The sequence below is a fragment of the Zonotrichia albicollis genome, chromosome 5 (assembly GCF_047830755.1).
Source record: "Zonotrichia albicollis isolate bZonAlb1 chromosome 5, bZonAlb1.hap1, whole genome shotgun sequence".
In the NCBI taxonomy this organism is placed as follows: domain Eukaryota; kingdom Metazoa; phylum Chordata; class Aves; order Passeriformes; family Passerellidae; genus Zonotrichia; species Zonotrichia albicollis.
The window spans coordinates 58,329,749-58,351,680 of record NC_133823.1 but is presented as its reverse complement, the minus strand read 5'-3'; the positions used below and the strand labels follow the sequence as shown (position 1 = coordinate 58,351,680).

Genomic DNA, 21,932 nt, shown 5'->3' with positions numbered 1-21,932 from the left:
GAGGCGCTCGGACTGATCAGAGCTGTGACTCGCCTCGGAGTCCCTTCACTTTTTCTTTCTTACAAGCGCAGCTCTGCCTATTGTGTGCTGGGCTCTGGGGGGAAGACAAAGGAAGCAAGCTAAGAAATTAAACAAGATGGGGAGGGATAGGAGCTGTGCTACGGCAGGAGCGGCGTTCCGGGGGTGTGGCGTGGAAATGTGCTTTGAATCGCAGCGTGTTGCCGCGGCCGCCGAGGTCTGAGCGGGTTTTGCGAAGATTTACTTCACTTCAGGCTGGGTCTGCCCCTGGCTGACGTCACGGGCTGGAGCAGCGGCTCCAGAAGGCTGGATGAGTGACAGCCCAGCCTACTTTTTAATAGCTTTGTCATGTGACGGGGAACAGTAGTAAGACAGGTGCCTTCGGTTCACTCTCAGAGAGGGTCTCGTTGCCTGCATGAGTGTCTGCTGCCTGCCTGCCTCTGGACTGTAGTTTGCCAGCTTTCCTGCCGTCGCTCCGCAGCTGGATGGCGTGGGACATGTGCAACCAGGACTCTGTATGGAGCGATCTCGAGGTGAGCGGAGCGCGGCGTGGGCGGCCGTGGGTGCCGGCAGCCGGCGGGGCCGTGGGCTCGGCGGGGCCCCGGCAGGACGGCCGAGGCAGCGCACTTTGCAAACAAGTCCCTATCTTATCTTAACTCCGCTAAGTTTGCTATTTTAAGGTTACTCTGCGATGCCTTGAGCAAATCAAAGCTGAGCTCCTGTCATCAGTATAGTATCTCCTGCAGTTGGAAACTATTTTCATGTGCCTCTGGCTCGCTTTCCCGTCATATGCAATATTTATGCTCTAAGATATTGATATGAATCGGTGTCTGAAGTGGCGTTTCCAGTGGCGTTCACTGGCCTGGTTGGAAAAATGCCATGTTTATTTAGAATAAGATGAATATTTCTTAAAAAAAAGTTGTAATTAACTCATGGTTTCATATTTTAATTCCTTGTTTCACTGTGCTCTGTCGAAGATTTTTTCCTTGTTTATCAGCTGCAGAATGCAAACACGCACACAGGAATGAATACCCTGTTGTTTGGCTTTAGATGCTTTTAAAAGAGATTTCTGGAAGGAGACGTTTCCCTGCTACTTGTGGTGTTGGAATACTGACGCTGTAGCTAATGCCCCGTAGAGCAGGGTTTGCAGTCAATCTGAGTAATCCAAGAAATGGTTAAATCCCATGTACAGCAGAGACAACAGGATGAGCCATGAGAATAGAGTTTATGCAGGACTGTGAACTGCTGCTGCTGCCGCCGCTGCTGCTGCTTGTGTAAAAATAGACGGCAATACATCAAATCCACAGCTTCTGCTGGCTACAATTCATAAAGGAAAAAATAAAAAAGGCAAGCAGCTCCGTGGTAATCTCTGGAGTATAATGTGAGGTTTGAGGATTTCTGCATATTTGCATTCAGCAAAATGGAGCATTACCTGAAAGTTTGGGCAACTTGCGAAGCGAGGCAAACTTTCTTTGGACCCCATGAAGAGGAATCCCAAATACAGACCTGCTCAAAGGAACTAATCCTCTGGATTCAGGCTTGGAATAAGTGCTTAAAATGCTTCCCTTGGGCAATGGGGGAGGGAAAAACAGGTTACAGGCAATGCTTTTTAAATAAAATGTTCATGCTGTAGGGAGCTGAGCTACCCATCTAAAGTGAACCGTTTCCATGTTCTCCAGTAAATTTTTCCTATCTGGCAGAGCATGTGTGTGGATTCTCAAGTAATTTTGTCATGTTTTAAATATTTGCAGCTTGCCATTGTATCCACAAATTTCTGTTTGCATATTGTAATTGGTCTTATCTTGTTTTGATTTCTTGGTAAAGTGGAATAGATATGGATAATTCATATGTCCTGTAGCTATTATGAGTCAAAGCAGTAAGTGGATGACTTTCTGGCTCCAAAGTCCTAATTGTTTCTGAGTAGCTGGAGTATCCTGTGGGTTGTTGTCTGGCTTGTAGCATGGGTCTCAGCTGCCATAGCTTCATTTTTCCATCGTGTATTATTCTTAATGCAGCTAGGAACTGATTGAGGAACCAGCTTATATGGAAATACTGAAGATTTATTTTAATCACTAGAGTTCCTGCAGTAATTTCAAGCTAGTAACAGAATAGATAATTTATGTCAATGACTGTTTCATAGTGCAGAGAGAAAAAAAAAGAACCAAAAAAAGAGTTTGATCTTAATATTAATTGTGTGGTGGATGGATTAACTGTGGGTAGGATTTTGCCAGTGAGCTCCTGCATTGCACTTCCTGTAGCAACACTAGCGTCTGCATGCTGCTTTGGCTCAGGGGATCACCTTTACTGAGCTAAAATAATGCAGGCAGCAAGCACTGGAGGCAGCTTTCATTCTTTGAATCATTAATATTTGCTGTCAATGTTAAATGTATTATATTCTCGCTCACATAATGACAGGACGGCGTGTTGTTTAATAAAGGCCTGCATCACTGTAGCTGATCAGCGTCCCCAGTGCTTCACAGCTTAATGAAGGTGATGTACAGTAAGGTTGTGAAGATTGATAGAGAGAATCCACATGACACACATTTTGTCAAGTCTCTCTTTCCTGAGTTCATCCCCATGGCACTTTGAAAAACTTGTTAAAAATAAAACAAAGATTATATTTTCATTAATGTAATTAATATGGCATAAGTCCAGTCTTCTTCTTTTTTTTTTTTTTTTTTAGTTTACCTTCAAAGGCACGAAAACAGCCAAAAGGTTAATGGAGAATTATACTTAATTATAATGATTCATTACCATCAGTGCAGTTAAGCTAATTTACTGTTTGCGTCTGAACTAAGAGAAAAAAGGTCTGTTGGAGTGAAATAACACACAGTAATTAGCCTTTTGTGTTTAGTGACTGCTTTATCCTCCTAAATGTTACTGTAAAATTAGGGCTATAGTTATGGAATAACTATCATATCAAATAACAGTGGGAAGACATTAAAATGTGTGCTACCAATGCAGGTGCACCTGTTACAGATGTATAGGTAAACAGCAAATATCAGCGTGTCAGATGAGGACAGTTTTAGGACTTGGAGTGTTAAATCTGGCATCATCCAAAGGCCAAATATAAATTAATAACAGGAGCACTTGCTGCTAATGTGTCTCATATTAATGTGCTCTGTGTGCTCAGAAGTATAATGTCATATTCAGAAACATTGATTTTATTATCATGTCAACATTGGTAAGGCATATATACTTCATTTCAACAGCTACATTTTTAGGTGACATTGCAGTCTCTATAGGTAAATGGAGGCTGCGATAAGCAGGATTTCTTTTAATACCATTGTTTATGTTGCTTCAAAAGCCCACTGAAGGAACTTGAAAATGCAGATTAGCAAAAGTAAACATGTTTAAGTAGGTGGTTCACAGGGTGAAGCTATTTTTATAAATGAAAGCAGTAACAGATCAGCAGGATACTTTAGAAGTCTATGGCATCAGTTATAAGCTACTGACCTCCAGAACACAAACCTGAGAATGATGCTGAGAATCTACCTTTTCAGTCAAAAACTAGATTATCCTTTAATGAGATCAGAGATTTCGGCCAAGCATCAAAAAAGGTCATCTCCGTATTATAAGATTGCTGCCAGAAGGTTGTGTCTCGCACTAAAGAAGAGGAAACTCTCTAGTTTTGGGGTTTTTTTTGTGTCTTACACTCAAAATAATGTTAAAAAATTCAGATAAAAGAAAAAAAGTTAACATTACTTAAGTGGGATTTTGACTTCTTATAGTTCTACGGCTCCTTAAATATAGGAAGAAAAACAACTGCAATTTCAGAGCCTCATTTTGCAGCCTCTCAGCTTCCTTGCCCCTTGGCCTACTCTATGATTATCTTGTAGTGTCCTGGTAGACATAGAAGTTGTCTGGTAAATTATAGCTCACACCAGCTGCACCGAGTCTTTGTGCCAACAGACAAAATCTTTGCTCAGGGCTGCGCTGCTGCATCCAGCCCGTGCACTGCAGACACACGGAGGTTCCAGGGACAAAGCCGTCAATGAGGTGCATGCACCTTCAGCAGCTCTCGCTTGCGTTGTTGTTCAAGGCGGTCCTTGCGAGAGTGACACAACCAGCATTGGGCGACTCACGTCCATGGGCACTGTTAGTGCCCTGCACACATCTGCCTTCAGGAAGCGGCGCTTTCTCCATTGACTTCAGTCCAAACAGAAGTTGGGAAATCATTCAAACCACCCAGACAACTGACGGGAGCTGTGGAGGTGACAGGATCCTGCTGTTGGCCATCCTTAACGCAGTGCTAGAAACACGGTAGATGCCCTTAGACTCAGTTGACTTTAGATGGCTTTTAACCATTCAGGTGCCTGTGCAGCTCCACATGTGCTTTGCATTGTGCCCGTATCGACGTAGATGTTCGGGGATGAGTTACAAGGATCCACGGAGCAGTGCAGTAGGAATTGCTTAATTGAGCAGCATTGACATATGGGACTCAGCTATTTGCCAAACTGTTACTACATGTTTTCTATAATTAGGAAATAGTTTTGGTGGATACTCTAACATTTCAATTGCTGTGTTGAAGTGGATGTATGTTATTAATTTTTTCTTCCTTAGTAGGTCAGTCAATACCCTATCTTAGCTTCATACTGGCATATAAAAGGATGCTTACTCTAGGTTTGTTTTTATTTATCCTCACTCTCTTCTTAGCTGTGCAGACAAAAACATTTTGCACTGCCGAAGAGGATTCCTGCAGACTAGACTTTGTTTACTGCCTCAACCAAAATGTTTCACAGACCCTCTTTCAGGATTACTGAATCAGAGGCTGCTGGAAGAGGAAAATCCATTTGGTTCTCTGAGTACAGCTTCTTTCTGGGGATATTTAGGAAACCAGCCAGGATAATAGATGTGTTCACACCAAGCAGGTGAAAGGCTGCATGAACTAACTATGCTTATCACTGAGAGGAGAATATAGGGATATTTCAAGTCATACTTTGATTGCCGGGACCTAATGCAAAACTGGGTGGCTGTGGTTTGTGCATCAGGAAAAGAGCAGCATCACTAACCCGTACTCTTTAATGCCCTTATGGTAGCCACTGTCATGAGTGGCTGTAAGGATTACAGTAAGGTTCTGTAGAAGTGAAAGTGTGACTATCTCCAGCTTGAGCTAGCCTCCAGGGCTGAAGGCTGTAACAGGCTGTGCCTCTTTAACCTGAATGTATCAGGAAATGCATGACAGACCTTGCCCAGAGGTATTCATCTGTAACTTCTACCTGCACTGGTTCACTCTGAAAGGAGAATAAGGCCATGCTTTGGCCTCTGCTGTTGGATTGAAATCTTTGAATATGATAATTATCAAATGGTATAGGGAGAAGGAAGGTCGTCTTTCCTGGACAGAGATGTGATAGAGAAGGCAGCTTATGCCCTGCTGTTTTCTCTGGCCCTTTACATACCTATGTTAGAGCTAACAGTGACCAAATACTAGGTGTTTCTTTTTTCAGAAAACAAAGTCAATCCTAGTGACCCTGTGCCGTAGCTTAATTGAGGCTTAGTTCTTATCACATGATATTAGTTAATAGATTCCTGGTAATTAATGAAACTATTTCTGTGTTGCTGTATCCTGCAGTGTGCTGCTCTGGTTGGTGAAGACCAGCCTCTTTGCCCAGATCTCCCAGAACTTGACCTCTCTGAACTAGATGTGAACGACCTGGATGCAGACAGCTTTCTGGGGGGACTCAAGTGGTACAGCGACCAGTCAGAGATCATCTCCAATCAGTACAGCAATGAACCCGCCAATATATTCGAGGTAAGGCGAGGTGATGCAAGTGCATGTTGCAAAGTCCTTGCTTGCTTTTTTTTTCTGGTTTCAGTTTTTTTTTTTTTTTTTATTAGCCTGGTGGACAACAGTTTACTATTTTTCCACCATTAAGAGACAAGAAAACTGCTGGTGTATTACGGGTTCTGACTGGTTCTGTTAATCATCATGATCAAAACCAGACCTGCGATCTGAAGGGGGGGAAAGCCTTAAAAAGATTTAAATGAAACTTGTGATCTTTGAGAGGAAACAGCTAAAGAGTACCTAGAGCATACTGCCCTGTGGTGTCATGATGAGGAGTTGCACTGTTGTCAGCTACAGAGCAAAACAGGAGTTGAAGCTTGTTTGTTGTCTTCCACTTGAATTCCTCAGCAAGAAGCAGAGTGCTGCACAGCAGCTAGCTGACGAGTAGCTGGAACATTTCTAGTAAAGATTTTTACCACTCAGAGCCTTACTGTGCAAGTTACTCGCACACAAATTGAGAGGTCTGTGGTTTGTTTATGTTCAGGGGAGAGGAAGGGTGAGTGTGGCGGAGAAGGCAGTGAGGGCTGTCAGTAACTCAGGGACCAGCTCTGCGTTCTGGTATTTCATAGATCTCCTGGTGGAGAGCAATCTAAAAGTAAAAGTCAGAGGGTGATAGGAGAGATTTAATTGTTTTCTTTCCAATTGTGCATTGGGGGTTTGGGTGTCCGAGAGGAGGGTTACTGTCTCTTTATCTCTGTCTCGGGTCTTCTTTCTTTTGTTGTGTAAAGCTTTCATAATTCTCCACCTTGTGGTTTCGGGCAGCCGTGCCCCTCCTAAACTCTAACCTCCTTCCCTCCTTGTTGATAGGAGAGGCCATAGATCGTTCACTGACTGGGAAATTGAACAATAAATTGATTAGCTGGCAGGAAGACCTTGTACAAAAGCAAGCTATGGGTGCTGTTTCTCACACACCAAGTAGCACAGCTCCAGGAAGTACAGCTAGCCCGCTGGTTCCGGAAAGCCCCGGATTATCATGGTAGAATTTTAAAGGCTGGAAAAAATTAACTGAAATGGTATAGTAAAATGCTTACCTAGGATGTGATGTCCTGAATAAAATTCTCCTTTCTTTATATACAGCTCTAAACTCACAGTGATCTCCCTGATGCAGATGAATTACTCTGGATTTAAACCAGTGTAACTGATAGCAGAAACTGGTCTTCTCTGTTTAGTTTCTGTAATTTAAATCCAAGTAACTTGGAATTAATTTTATTTTAATCAAATCAGCTCTGCAAAGCCTTGTGCTCAGGCCCTCTTTTTTTCTTTAGTTGTATAATGTTCCACACTTTGTTTTACAAAGTTTCCAAATCCTGTCTGGTTCTTGAATTGCAGTTGTACTGCCTCAGGCAGGGTAGGGCATGTTGGTGGCGGCAGGGGGGCAGGGTCCACGTTTGCAGCAACTGTGATGGAGACTTGTTTTGCTTTTTTCATAACTGAGGACACATATTTTTTCCACATTCATCAAAAACCAAATGCAGAAGCATTTTCCTTTAGGAAAAGTCAGTTGAAGATGCAGACTTTCAAAGTGTAAGTTCCACATAAGTAATGCGATTACGTATTTACCAAATGTAAGCATACAAATTATTCCAGTAAAACCAGTGGAACTTGGCTTCGTTTCTTGTCCCGTGTGTTACTGCCTGTCTGCTCTGATGGCCACAGCTGCTGAGTATAAAGCTGTCTCAGATAGGTAGTGACTGTTCCCCTGCAGACCTTGTGTAGGAAACAATTCCTGCTGGAAATCAAGGTGTGTTGCAAACTGCAGGATGACCAGATAGGCTGGTAGTTAACCTCACTGCGAGATGGTGACAGGAGCAACATCTCATGGGCAAGTTTGGGTCTGTCTGAGGATGAGCTGCCCCGGTGTGAAGAAACAGGGGAATATGTGTGGAGAGACAGGGGCAATGCAGCTGGGGGAGTTAATCTGCGCAGCAAGTAATAGGTCAGAAATAATAGTTTGGAAATGAAATATGCTGCTTCTTTCCTGACACACAAATTCTGTTGTTTTCTCTCCTCACACTCATTGACTTCAGCTTCAGGCTGCATTGCTGTCTCATCACAGCTTGGCCCATACTTACCTGTAGGGACAAATTGTGCCCTAATGGTATTTTACAATACTGCAGTGCAAAATTAGACTATTTTCAGCTTCTCAGAGTGTTGTATTTACATTTCTTGGTTGCTTGGCCTAGGAAGATGGGAGTGAAACAGTTATTTTCTCCTGCTGTGCATTAACCCTGTCCCCATTCTCCACTGTGCAGCTGGATACTTTGCACTATTTCTTGCCTCTGCCGCTCAGTAATGTGACGACTGGGGGTGCTCAAGATCAGAAGAAGATGTCTTCTTCCTCCAGAGACTATCTCACATACTCTGTGAGGAACTGTTTGTTTTAGCTGAGAGAATGGAAGTTTTTTGCAGTTTCTCATTTGGTAATCACTAGATTTTTCCATATTGATCCTCAATAGCTTTATAAAAAAGAAAATAATATCTTTTTTTGCCTTTTTAAATTTTTATTTCTCTCTTGTCATTGTGAGAGTAGTATGTTTCATCTGACTTAAACTTCCAGATGAGGCATTGTCATACAAAAATAGAAATACAGCCTATTTGGGGTGGAAAGGAAGGAATCAGAATGACAAGCAAATGATGGGAAGTACACGAGCAGCATTACCTGCACAAGCTGTACAGTACATTGCCAAATCTAGCCTTGAATGAAACACACTCTCCTTTGAAGTATTAATGCAGTACATGTGGCATTGTCTATGTGAGGAACAGTGTCCAAAAGCACTTTACAAAGCTCCTGAGTATCTCTGATGCACTTTTTTTTAAAGAAAGTTTTGTTTTTCATAAAGTGAATTTTCAATCTTTCTGCAAATCATGCTCCTGAAAGCTCATTTGGGCTGAGCACCCACAAGCTTAGTGGCACTGGGAGTCTCACAGGCTAGAAATTATTAATCGTTATGGTGGCAACCAGGAGCCAAGTGAGATAAAGGTCCAATTAGTCCAGATAATATGTAAGTGTTAAGTATAAATCCCTGCTCTCATCTGCTTAGGTGTGATGAGATCCTGGCCTTCACTGGAGGATTAGAGCACACCAATATTTTGCAGACACACCCAATTCATCACTGCATCCTCCTGCTCACATGCCAGTGTCACCGATACGAGTCCCCAATCAAGCCTGCACTGCCCCAGCACAGAGACTCCTCTTACCAGTGTTTGTACTTATGTACATTATGAATTAGGTGATTTTTTTTCTATTCACAGCTCAATCACTTCTGTTTTTCACCTAATTTTGTTTGCCTGTTGCTTGAAATGATGAAATGAAGGAGTTTTTGCCCCTCAGGCTGCTGTCTATTGACACAAGTTCATGTAAGTAAATAGTTAACAAGTCACCCAAGACCAGTTGTTTAGATGGCTTGCTGGACCATTCACTTTTATGATTTGTTTTTGTGAAGAACTAGTCTTTAAAAATTTGCGTTTGCAAAAAATTTAATTTGGCTACTTTCAGAAAATCAAAATGGTTAAATTTTCATTCTCAAAGCCAATGCTATGTGAAATTGTGAACAAACATACAACTTGGTGTATCATGAGTGAGAAGGCTTTTTGTTCATGAAAACTGTTGTCCCTTGAGGCTTCTTGAAATATACTGTACCGTATCATGTAAGATTAGTAATATTTAAAATTATTTATGATCCATGCCTAGCATTATGGAGAGGGAAGATAGCTACAGTGGGCGTTTCTCTTTGTTGGTATTTTTTACAAATAACTCAGCTGATGGTAAGAGAAAATTCAGCCTGTAGATAGGCAATAACCTGTTAAACTACAATGAACCTGTGTAAAAACATAAATCTTGTCTTGGGCAAAACACTTTTTTTAGCTTTCAAGAAGACTTCAGAAAACCCACATTGCTTGCCCTAATGCGGGTTTAATTTATTTACATAAATCTATGTTCCAAAGCAATGCTTACAGTGTTTGATGACTTTGTTTTTAATTGTTTTATATAGGTGTATCCCACATTACTTCTCAAGGCCATTCTGTGTGCCACAAATTTGGAAAGCCTAAAAAGATAACTACATTTCATTGTAGACTGCCAAAGAGGGCTGTATTACAAGCAATGAGAATGTGAGGAGGGAAAGAAATACACAATGCAATGCAGACTGTCTTTCCCCTGGCAGCAGGGGAATGCATGGAGATAAATGATTTCTTATTTATTTGGAAGGGGTTGTATCAGGGAGATGATGAGTGTTGAGGGAAGCCTTAAACATCACCAGGGTAATTTGCATTGGTTTAGATTATAAAATCCCTCATGTTCTGTGGTGCTGCCAGTCTCTTTCACCATTGCAGGTTATTCATTCAAGGTTTGCAGCCAGATTGATTAATGAATTACCAGATCTTGCGTAAAATGACTTGGCCTGACTTTTAAACAACCACCAATGTTTTCTTTGCCAGTCTTGTGACTGGTGTTAATGGGTTCCAGAGAACTGAGTCTATATAGACTTTCTGTAGTAGCCTTCCCTAGCATTTTTTCCACTTTTTAATTTTCTCCAAAACTAGTAGCCCAGGGCAGGCAGTTCAAGGAGATACAATCTCAGGGAAAAAAAAAGACGTAGTAGTCAAATCCTTGATGGCTGATGCCCTTCAGTGCCAAATCAGCATGATTTATCATAGCCATCTATTCAGCACAACAGAGGCTGGAGGTGAGCTGCATGGTGTACCTCACACAATATGCATAACTAGAGCTCTGAACTTTGAAGGAAAGCCTCAGAGCTATTTGCAAAGTGCTGGTGCTTAGTGAATACTAAATTACATTTAGGAAATAGTCTACTGCTACCAGTTATACTTCATTTTTATTCTTGACACAGACACCTAAATCAGAGAACAGTAACATTTCAGAGATTATGGTAGCAGTTTGGGTATGTTCCAACACTATAATAGGATCAGAATTTTAAGGCCTTTTTTATTATTACCAATAGTCACTTAGTTTCTACTGCAGCGTACTTTGTAGGGAATTACAGCTTTTACTAAAAAGATTAAAATGCTATTATGCAAATGATTGCAGTATGTTATTATGTTTACAAATTAACATCCATGGCTCAACACACAAATTAACTAACTATTCCATCTATATTATTAAGGATTTAATAAAGTAACTGTTGATAAAAATGAGGAGCTTGGAACAGTTAATAGGAGCTGATCATGATTTAACATAGAACTTAAACATTGTGTTTAATGTTCTAGATGGCATAATGGCAGAATAAAGCTTATCAAAGTGCTTGAAAGGACTGTGACTGTGTGTACCACATAGCAGCCTGTCTGAGGCCCCGGAGGGCATGAACAAAATAGCTCTGGGCAGTGGTGTAGAGCATACTGGTGAATCTGGAAGCAACACAGGACCAAGTCGTATCAACTTGTACTTTCCTGCTCTAATAAGTAGGCTTTTTTTAAATTCAGATTCATGCGGATTGAATGTTTTACATGATAAGCACATGCATTTGGGTATTTGGGAACTTGTGTCCTTCTAAAATGCAGCCTGTAATGAACTGCTTTTATGGCAAATTGGATTTCATTGCAGAGAGTATCATTGTATGGTAAAAAAAAAAAAAGAGGAAGGCTGAGTTCAGTCTGAGATGACTTTACAAACATTCCTGCAAGTTGCTATTCCTAACAGTTCATAAGAGATCATAAAAGTGAGCAGATAAGAGCTACTGAGGTCCTAGAGAAATGAATGTACAGTATGTGGTTATGGGATAGATTTAGTAGTGAAACAGACAACGTCATAGGTTTAATACAACAATAAACATAAAAGGCAAAAGATGCAGATTTGGGTTAGGGAACTTTATAAGGATGATAAAAGGTAACAGTGTATCATAAAGCGTACTTGTGAAACTAGGAGAAGACCTTCATTTCCAGGGAAAGAAAATAGCAGACACTTGACAAAAGTGATGGACTTTTTATATTCCTAATGGAGCAGTGTCACATTTCTTGTGTGTTTGAATGCATTACCTTTACCAGTGTGTCTGGCCTGACTCAGGGTTCTACATCTGCTGAAGAGGAGACCAGCACAATAACATCCTGTCTATGTGGGATGATGTATGTAAATGATAATCTATGATTAGCTATGCTGACATTTAATAAGGTTCAAGCAGTAAGTGGAATTTATTTTGCTCGAACCAGCTGCTATGTAATTGGAAAGAGTTTATGCAAATTCTCTGTATCTAGTGTTACCAAGGTGGGCTGCTGCTCCTTTTTTCATTCCTGCTTGGACAAACTACAGTGCTTAAATGCAAGAACTACCTGGCATGTTGGTTAAAACCTTCAGGCAGGAACGAAGTCCCGAATGAGCAAAAAACCAATTGCTTTGAGAGTTTATTGTATGATGTGTGTGGCCACCAAGGCTGTTCCCCAGGCGTGCAATCAAGAAAATGTGGCTGATCCACTTCACGGTCCCATTAAGGAGACATTTCACCTAGAGCAGCCATGGCTTGAGATGCTTACTGTGCTGCTGTTCTGTAGAGCACCTGTGCTTTTTCTGAGAGGGAAGACTAGCACTCACCAGAACAGTAGTAAGCTAATTAGGTCATTAGATGGATGTCTTGGCCTGTGTTAAAACCAGCCCTTGAGGACACTGTGTTACACTGTGTTCCCACTAGCTACAGAGCTAAATATGAACTGGTGTCAGCTGCCATACAAACAAAAATGTAATAGCCTCCTTTCACAGAGGTCATCTCAAATCCACTTTGGTCACAGTCACACTCCACATCTGTTTTAGTGAGATGCGGCTTCTTAAGGTGGCGTTTGGACTTCATAAGCGCACAAACAACCGAGCTATAAATTGCTACTGCTGGAGTTATTTTGAATAAGTGTATACTGTTTCATATTTATAATGGTGAGGCTTCATAATATTCACAGTGAATATATAACACAGATCAGTTCAACAAGCATGAAATTGTATGTTGTCAACTTGTCACATAAATAGAGCCATATTCTAGCTTACGATAATGTTGAACTAAATATTTTCTCCCTGGAACTGCAGAGAGGGTCACGACAATGTGGGACAGTAGCTCTGTCTTTTGTTAGAAAAACAATCCCAGACATATTACTAGTGGGAAATAAATATTTCTGATAAGATTTTTCTTTTTTTTTTAATTCCCCTTTGGCTTACCAATAGCAACAGAAAGTTTGCCTTTTGTAGAAAAAATGCTAACTGGTTAAATTAAATTTATTTCTGTTAATGATTGTCTTTCTAGTGTAACTTCTTTTCTTTTTTTTTAATTGTTGCTATTTTTGCTCAATGCATCATTGCTAATTGCTACTAAACGGTCCATCTCAACCCTGGCCGTGCTCTTTCCCAGCTGCCCCATCCCCCTTAACATTAACTCTGGCCCATGCCATTACAGAAGGATAAAATTATCACAAGTCTTCATTTAGGAATTCTTTTTCTTTAGTGCTGCTAACCTATTGTGCATGTGTAGGTCAGGAGGAGGAAATTGCACAGAGCATATTTGGTACAGGGAGAAAGTTTTGGTATTGAATCATGATGAACTGTTTTTTTCCCTGTGAACAGGGAAAAAATACAAAGAAGAGTTTATGTGTGTCTGTGAAAACATACCTATTTGTAGCTTTTGTTGTACTACTGTGGGTAATCCTCAGATGCACTTGAAATTTGCAGCTTTTCTGGAGGAGTGCCCCCTGCCAGCTTTATAGGCCTCTTTTTCTGCAGTTCTAATTTTTATTTTGGTAGCTTTGTGCAGGTGCATATAGGATCCCGGTGCCTTTGTAAGTGGGGCTGCAGCCTTGGCAGGCATGGAGCTGTGGCTGTGTGTGCAGGCACACTCAGCCATGGAGGATGGTTTCAGGTCTCGGTGGAAATCATCCCCTTTGCAACGCATAGCTGGTTGCTCTGGCTGAATTTTCCGTTCTGACACAACAGAGCCACAGTCTTGCTTCGTAATGATTGAGAAATTAATTAGCACTTTGTGGCGGTGATGAGTCTGAAGGGCCATGATTGGAGTTTGCTTTTTACCACATGCAGTAATCACTGGGTTTTGTTTATGAAAGCACAAACCCAAAACCTATTGAGATTTTGGTGTTGTCATGAAGCGTGAGCCGTGTGATGCACTAGAATAATACTTCCATTTCCTCACACACATCTGTGCTTTTGTGCTTTACTGTGAGTAACACAATGGGGTGCTGGTCCATAATGGGTACTTCTAATCACTAAGACGATAATCAGAAGAAGAGTATTTTCAGTGAGGAGCCACGGTGGCAGCCTCTGGCAAGTGTCGTTGCCTTGTTGATTTATGACAGGTTTTAGTTGCCTGAAATGCTCGCAGCCATCCAGCTTATCACACAGAGTTTAGGAGGATCATCCCTTCCAGGCATATTATAGGGCTGGAGGTGTCAAATGGGCAGGGAGAACTTCTACTTCTGTCTATTGCCATAGCTGCTCCTTGAAGGCTCAGTGATACAAAATCTTATCAGGGTTTAGAGGGGCCGCCATCAAACAGTGTGAGGGACTGCAGATCTCTTCTACAGGAGATAGACTTGAATAAAAATAGAGAAATTGGGTAAAAAAATTCTCACCTCTTGTCAGGGAGGTGGTGGTAATGGTTATCTGGAGGATTGGGTTGGTCAGAGGAACTTCCACCTAAGCTGCTGAAAGAAACAATGGGAGTTTTCTCCTGGAAAAGTAGTTTCTCTTGGAGGACAGAAAATTCTTTCTCAAAGTACTCCAAAACCTTTGCAAAAATCCAGTTTTTCTTCTCCCATGTTGCTGTATAAGCAGTTACATAATGACTCAGGAAGTGCATCAAAGACCTTAGGTAATAAATGTTATGGAAGCAAGACATCTCAGTGGAATTTGTGCTTTGGTGAGAATGCTGCAGGTATGCACATTTCCACAGGGCAGTCAGTGACCAGACGTGAAAAACAGGTATTAGAAGCGTTTTAGAACTCTTCTAGTATTAGGGGCCGTTTGTTGGGGTTATTTTGCTTGTAAATATGTATCACTTGGCTAGGTAGATCTAGTAGTGTTATTCTCCACTCTACCAGGCCGTGTGTGTTGAGACCAATGAACAGGATCTTTGGTCTGTTGGTATCCACTTTAAGAGGGCTTCTGGTTGAGGCATAGGCAGCCAGGTAGTGCAGGTGACAGTGTGGGTGGTAAAGGACCAAGAATGAACTTAGAGCAGGGGAGGGCTTTGCAGAATCAGAGTGGATGAAGTGGGAAGGGATCTCGATGCCATTTGGCCCAACCCAGCCTGTTCAGGAGCTACATGGAACAAGAAGCTGAGGAAATATTTCTGTGTTCCTCTGCTGCTGCTTCTTCCCTCCTTGAAATTACTATATTAGTACTGTTAAGGAGTTTCTGATCCCATTTTGAAAATCTTAGTCCATAATCCTAAGCAACTATGGAATTTCTTTGAGACATGCTTCTATATAGCTAGAAGCCTGTTATTGCCAAATGCTAGTTTTCAAAGGAAGATGGGTGGCAGTCAAAGGTTCGCAGTCTGGCCTTGGTTTTCATGACAAATTTTCATATAAGAAAACCTACTTGGCCTAAACTTAGTTTCCACAGGTACTGAGCTTATTTTCACGGGCTTATTGTTGGACTAGTGGAACTTTAGGGTTGTCAGGTTGAAATGCATATGCATAGGTTGGATGCATTTGCAATTATTTTCATAAACAAAACATAAGTGCATGCTTCCTCATCTCTGCTTGGAGGTGCTCTGTTAGGCATTTGACCCTCCAGGCATACACAAAGGAGCAATAGGCTTTTATTTTCACTTGTCTGGGGGGAAACATATGCATTTTTGAAATTCTTTTTCTGGCTTTGTGTTTGCTTTGCTGTTTTTTCTCTCACCAGGACTGGTGTGGATTTTCTTGGCTGTATTGACTGTCCTTAAAAGCCCAACAATCACTCTTCACATTAGTATGAAGACATCAGGCAAAACATTGACAATTGTCACATCAATTGCATCTGGGAAAAAGCCAAAAAAACTTGTGAATTTTTCCCCTTAGCACTGCAGAAACATTCATCCATTTCCAGTGAAAGGGTGTCAAAGTGCTTGTGCTTGTATGTGATGGGAGTGTTGCCACATCTTGTCATTTTCTTTGCTGTTGATCCCACTCTCCTATAGGAAGGGTCAGGTCAAATGCTTCTCTGAAGACCAAGTCTCCCATTTGCAGCAGGAAATCTCTTGGGTGGAGAGGATAATGTTACAAAACAGAGACTAACATTACAAACAGCTCTGCTGCCTCTGGCACAGTCTGGAGCATCACAGACCAATAACTCCTAGCGTGTCACTCTTGCGGCACCTTATTATCTATGTTTTTCTGTAAATCCGATCTGAGACTGTCATTACCAGTTTCAGGTAGGTGAACACCATCTGGGTGAAATAACCATGTACCAGTGATGGGCTGGAGGGGGCTCTTGTTAGTTAATCATCCCTACCTTCCCTATGATGAGTTAATTTGTCTGTTGAGCCATGGAGGAGCCCCCAAGAGCTCCCAGGAGCCCCTTGTTAAAATTCTGCCGACAAATGGAAAGATAGGGATGATTTCACTCTTTTTGCTGGAGCCTTTGCTATCTATGATATTGCTAAATCATCCATAATGCATAACTTTCTATGCAATCTTTTTGTTACAGTTCTGGAGGCATATTACTTCTTTGTGCATTTACTTTTTAAACATTGTCACTGGATACCTAACCCTCCTGAAAGTCTCATATCATGAATTAAGGGTAATTTCAGTATTTCCATGTGGCCTTTTAGTAGCTGGCATGGGAAGTTCCTTGGTTGTGATGCTGGGGCATACTCTTTTTTTTTTTTCCTTCAGTTATTAAACACTGTGTTTATTTACTTGTTTTGTGATAATGCCTAAAAAACCTGTAGTAGGGGGGAGTCTGTGTGTACTAGTGACCAGCCCATCCCAGTTTTATGGTGTGCAGTTTGAAGTCCTTGGAAGGAGCAAAGGTAATGAAAGAAGAAAAGAGCTGGTCCTTGGGGTTTGTGAGTGAAGATAAACCCAACTTACTTTTCCTTTGGAGGACTGTGAGCACTGCTCTTTAACCAGACTCCTCTTCCTCCCAGGCAGGTGGAGTCAGCTACAGCCTGCTGAGCTTTCCTAGTCCAGGAAACAACACAGGTTCAGAGCTGCTGTTGTGCCAATGTGTTGTGGAACTACCAAACCCAAGGAGAGGCTGCCTTAAGTAGTATATCCCAACATGGAGACTTATTTATCTCCAAACCTGAGATGAAGAAGAAAATTAAAATTAAAAAATTTTTAAAAACTCAACTGGACAAAAGCCAGACAGAAGACCAGGAAGCTAAGAAATGCTATCATTTGGGGGATGCTCTAGTCCCTTTGTAACTGGTCAGAGAGGGTGTGTTAGCTCTTAGATACCAGAGCTCTTCAGCCAGATCAGGGTGAGCTCTTGCAAGGCCATATGTATGCCTTTGCATAGTGGTGATGGCTGCTGGGGGGGGATTTATTAGCTTTCACTCAGTATTAATGTTCCTCCTAGGCTCTCTTCTGAGAGATAGCAAACCTCTCTCTCAGAGGAACACAGGCACACAGAGCAAGTGATGAAGGGATACTGGAGCAGATCTGGAAGAGTGAGCTGGGATCCTACTGGGCTATGAGCTCTGGCTGAAGATGACTGTACTGTACCAAAGAAGTTCTTGCAGAGTTAGTTAGCATCTCTGTATTGTGTTTTCAGAATTGTGCTGGAAGGATTATTTGGCTATGTCCTGTATAGACACAAATGATTTCCAGGAATCTGCACTCCACTGCAACTGGAATCATGTCAGGGTCTCCACATTGGTCAGTTCAAGTCCAGTATGATCAGAGGTAATAGACCACAGGGGGATAATTCTCTGCTGGACCATCAGCATCACTTTACAGAACTGCTCCTGGCATGTGCAGCTCTGTGAACACTGTCCAGATGTACTTGAGCTGCCTTTCTGGGCTCCATCTAGACCCAAGAGGGTTTGTTATGGGAAGCCCCACGATGTGCAGAGGTTTTTCTCTTTCAGGATCTCTCACAAGATTAGACTTGTGAAGCTTTGATTTTTAAGCCCACAGCTAAAGAAGGAAAGAGACATGGCCCTAAACTTAAGCCTGTAATAGCTCCTCTTTCCTAAACCATGTCTTTGAAAGTGATGGATGTATGTTCTTAAAGATACGCATGTCAGAAACCTACTAATAAATTGCTTTTGTGGGTATTGGCCTTTCCAGTTTGAAGCATCCAGGAATGCTGCCTTCTCAGGGCACTATACACTATGCACTTGCTACTCCAAGTTGGACTATACACATAGCAGGAACTTCAAACTGGACCCTTCCTCTTGATCTCCCATTATTCTCTCCTGCATGATCACTCCAGCTACCCTCCATCACTAGAATGCTACCTGTTTGCCACAGTTTCTACCAGCTTGGATTTTTCCTCAAACCAAATTCACAGAGATGACAAAAATCCACTCATATGTCTTGTCCTACCCTACACCTGCTTCTGGGAGTGCAGTGCCAGATACCAGTTTTATTGTGTGCCAATGTTACTGCTGTGTTTACAGCAGATTTAAGAGTTTACATTAGGTGACAGTGTTACCTTCCAGTTTCCCTAATTCTATCTGCTGGCAATCCTAGCTGTGTGGTTGGGGTGGCTGCCCCTGTCCTAAAGGAATTTGTGTCAATTTCTGCAGGGACAAATCCTCCCTGTGCTAAACCGCTTTGCTGTATTTGCTCAAACTCATATTTTGACAGAGGCCTTCTGTCCACATCCACCAGAAGAGATTGCTTTTTTTCAGATGCACTTGGAGGTAGATGTGTTGGAAGCTGCCTGTACGTGGCTGATAACTGAGAGGAAGCATCTATGTAGCACGATCCATGCCCTTTTCTAATTTGTCTTTGAATGACAAATCTTTCTTCACTGAGTCAGCAAAAGAAGAGATCCTACAGTAGAATTCATTGCCCTTCTATCCCTTTCAACAGAGTGGCTAGGTTTTCCCAATTCCTCCCCAAAATCCATCTTTAAAAGAACTCTTACAAAGACATCCCTCAAATGTATTGTACAGAACTCCATTATATTCTCTAGTCATTTCTGATTCAGGCTCATAATGTGCTGTTATTTCTTTAGGATCGCCCTCAACAATGCTGATGTATTCCAAATAAAAAAGTAAATAAATAAATAAAAAAAAGAAATATTTGTGAAAATCAAAGTTGTAGAGATTTGGAGGTAGTCCACATTTGTCTTCACCACTGCTGTCCCTAGAGAGTCAACTCTTAAGAGCTGAGAGTGAGTGACCTCTAAAGAGAAAAACAAATTTCATTACAGACTTCTGCATTTCACAGACAGTAGTGTAGCATAATGACATGTTTGTTTTTTTTTAATAGCAAAGGAGTGAAGGTGCTCATAGACTTGGAGTGGAAGCCTAGAAAATATTTAAATGTTCTAATCCATTTGAATTGTTTCTGTGCAAAGAAAATGCAATTCCTGGTGCCCAATTTGTACGCTCCAAAATTGCTGGAAATGTCTTCCTGCTGCTGCTTGAATGCTTTGAATATGTGCAGGTGTCCTTTCTGGTTTTTACAGATACTCAACTAATGAAGGATCAGGGCCTCTTCACCTGGTGTTCTCCTCTGAAATTCAGTAATTGTTTTGCATTGGTGGTAATTGTACCTAGAAATATTAGACAAACCCACTGATTCAGACTCGGGAGCTCTTGACTATCTTCCCATATTGCGTTCCATGATTTGGTTAGATTATATCTTATCTCTAACCTTCCTGCTTCAATAAACACACAATATCTAACTTGTCTTCTTCCACCTTATACACAAGGAAAATCATCAGCATTTAATCTGTTGCTGGTGTTAATGGCACAATTCCTCATCCTAATTCCAATTCACTCTGCCTGATATCCCACAAATGCCTTTGAGAAAGGCATTTTATCCCTGATACTGTGCCAAAGACACTTGCTTCCTTCGTCACTGCTGTTTGACTTTCTACAGACTTCATAATGACCTTTTGCAGCCTGTGGTAGATGACACAGGCTTACATACGAAAGTCTGTAAAGGAGTGCCACATCCCAGGCTGTCAGCTCCAAAGGTTCCTGGCAGCAGATCCTTGATCTTGAGCTGCTACTGTAGCAAGAAAGGGTAGTCTCTCCACTAGCAAAGAAAAGAATGGAAAGAGTATACAGTAAAAAAACACAACAGCTTTTTTCTTTCTGTCTTTTTCTGTCTGGCACATTGCAGACACCCCATGCTCTGCCCTCCTGTAGGCTCTGCAGCTTGCGAGCCTTATTCAGTACAGCTGCCATTGTGGGAAGCAACAAGGACTGCTTTTGTGATTATTTTTGATTCCAAGGGCCATCCAAGTCTAAAGTAAAATATTTTCCTACATAGCTTTGTAGTAATTTGGGAATCTTCCAAGATGAAAGCTCTGCCTAATCGTCAGTTCACTTTCTCCTTCATATCCTTCCTTGGGACAAACAAATCTGTGTGATTATCTCTACAGGTAAGGACTTACCTTACAGGCTTTGGATGTTTTCTGGTTTTTATATCCCCAAAGCAAGTTATGCAAAGAGAAGGCCTCACTCAAGCAAGTGTTTGTGGGCCCTTTGTTTTTCCAAGAGACTTGCTGAGTTGCTGTTCTATTATAGCCTCTTCCTCCTGCATTTTAGGGGATTGGCCTGGCTCTTCATGTTAAAATGGATGGCCTCCATGCTCACTTTTGAACTCAGTCATGACTGTGTCTTTTCCAGTGGTCCAAACTTGTCTCTTTTGCTGTAGCCCTGATGTTCTCCCTAACATCCACTGCATCATAGAGATACCTTTGTCTTTCTGATAGAGTTATATCTTACCAGCCTTGTTCTGTGTGTCTGTTCACTACTCTCTCTGTGTCAACTTTGTCTAGAAATTTCCATTCTGGAATGCTAGTTTTAAGTGAGCAAATATTACAGTGTCATTTTCTGTACAAAAAATGGCAAACTCACCAAGTTCTGTGAATGTACAAAATAAACTTCTTAGCTGTGGACTGTGACTCCAGCACTCTTGACAAGCAGTTTTTCAGTCTTCTTCTGATAACTAGAAGTTCAGCTAAAAGAACTTAGGGATGGGGAATGTGTGCACTGTTGTTGGTGGTGAAATGTGCCCTGCTTGGAAGGCGTGGTAGTGTGGAGCCCTGCTCTCCCACCATGACTGGCCTACAGGCACTGTGGCCTGGAGAAGCTGACTAATCTGTGAGCATCAAATCCCCTTCTATAAAGCAAGGATTATAATCCTCCTTTCTTGATCTTGTCTGTTTGAACTGTGAGTGCTTTCTGCAGATACTTTCTCTTGATATGTGACTGGAGATCATTCAGTGCAATGGGGGTGTTTCCTCAGTAGTGCTAGAATACTACTTAAAAATTCAAATTGCAGGAGCTGGATAGTAGTGTTAATCATCATAATGAAAATGGAGCATGATTTTTGCTGCATGACAGCAGAAGGAAAGGCTGAGAGATAGATCTCTAAAATCACCGAGTGCATACTTTCAAAGACAAGGAGTTGCTCAGCAGCCAGGTGACAACAGACATGTTGTTTATTCAGCAGAGAGGCTGTGAACTTAACTCCTTACTCAAAAAGAAAACTTGCTTCCCAAATGCAGACATATGGAGGGTTTTAATGGCAATTGCAAGACATGTGGCTGGGTTATGCCACTATGTGTGAGCTTATAAAGACACGTATATCTGGTGAGGGAATCTGTGAATGCCACCACTATTTAAAAGTAAAAACATTCCTCACCCTGAAAAGCAAGTCAAAGAAAAATTGTGTCTGAGGGGACAGGCTCTACAGCTCCAGTCGGATGTGATGTGTGCCCAGTAAGGGAAGACACTTCTGTTCAGCTGCATGGATGGCTTTTAGCCTGACCATGCCCAGAGTTTCTGTCTAGAAGATGGCCTCACTCAAGCTGAGATTTTTAAATTATGTTAAAAATTACTCATACTGAAGAGCTGCAAGGGAGAGAAGAAGTACTGGAAAACATACTAAAATGTGCATCTGAATCAGTTTCCATTTGGTGCTCCTGTTACAGCAATCATCTGGCTGCCAAGACTGGTGTAGTACTGGGGGCATCATGCGGAAGGCAGTGGGCAGGAATCGGTGT

General features: G+C 41.6%; 1 protein-coding gene across 5 annotated transcripts in view; it reads left to right on the top strand.

Moving 5' to 3' along the window:
• Nucleotides 1–21,932, top strand: part of PPARGC1A (PPARG coactivator 1 alpha) — a 365,154-nt gene that overhangs the window by 296,411 nt on the left and 46,811 nt on the right. For 4 of the 5 annotated variants that reach the window (XR_012580521.1, XM_026792132.2, XM_074541813.1 and 1 more), the window contains exon 2: nt 5,591–5,770. Coding sequence is in view for 4 of the 5 variants with exons in the window: in XM_026792132.2 (XP_026647933.2) it covers nt 5,591–5,770 (180 nt within the window). In the remaining variant the exon portion in view is untranslated. Of the gene's footprint in view, nt 1–178; nt 552–5,590; nt 5,771–21,932 lie in introns of those variants that run through there. The other variant, XM_074541814.1, reaches the window with a different exon arrangement.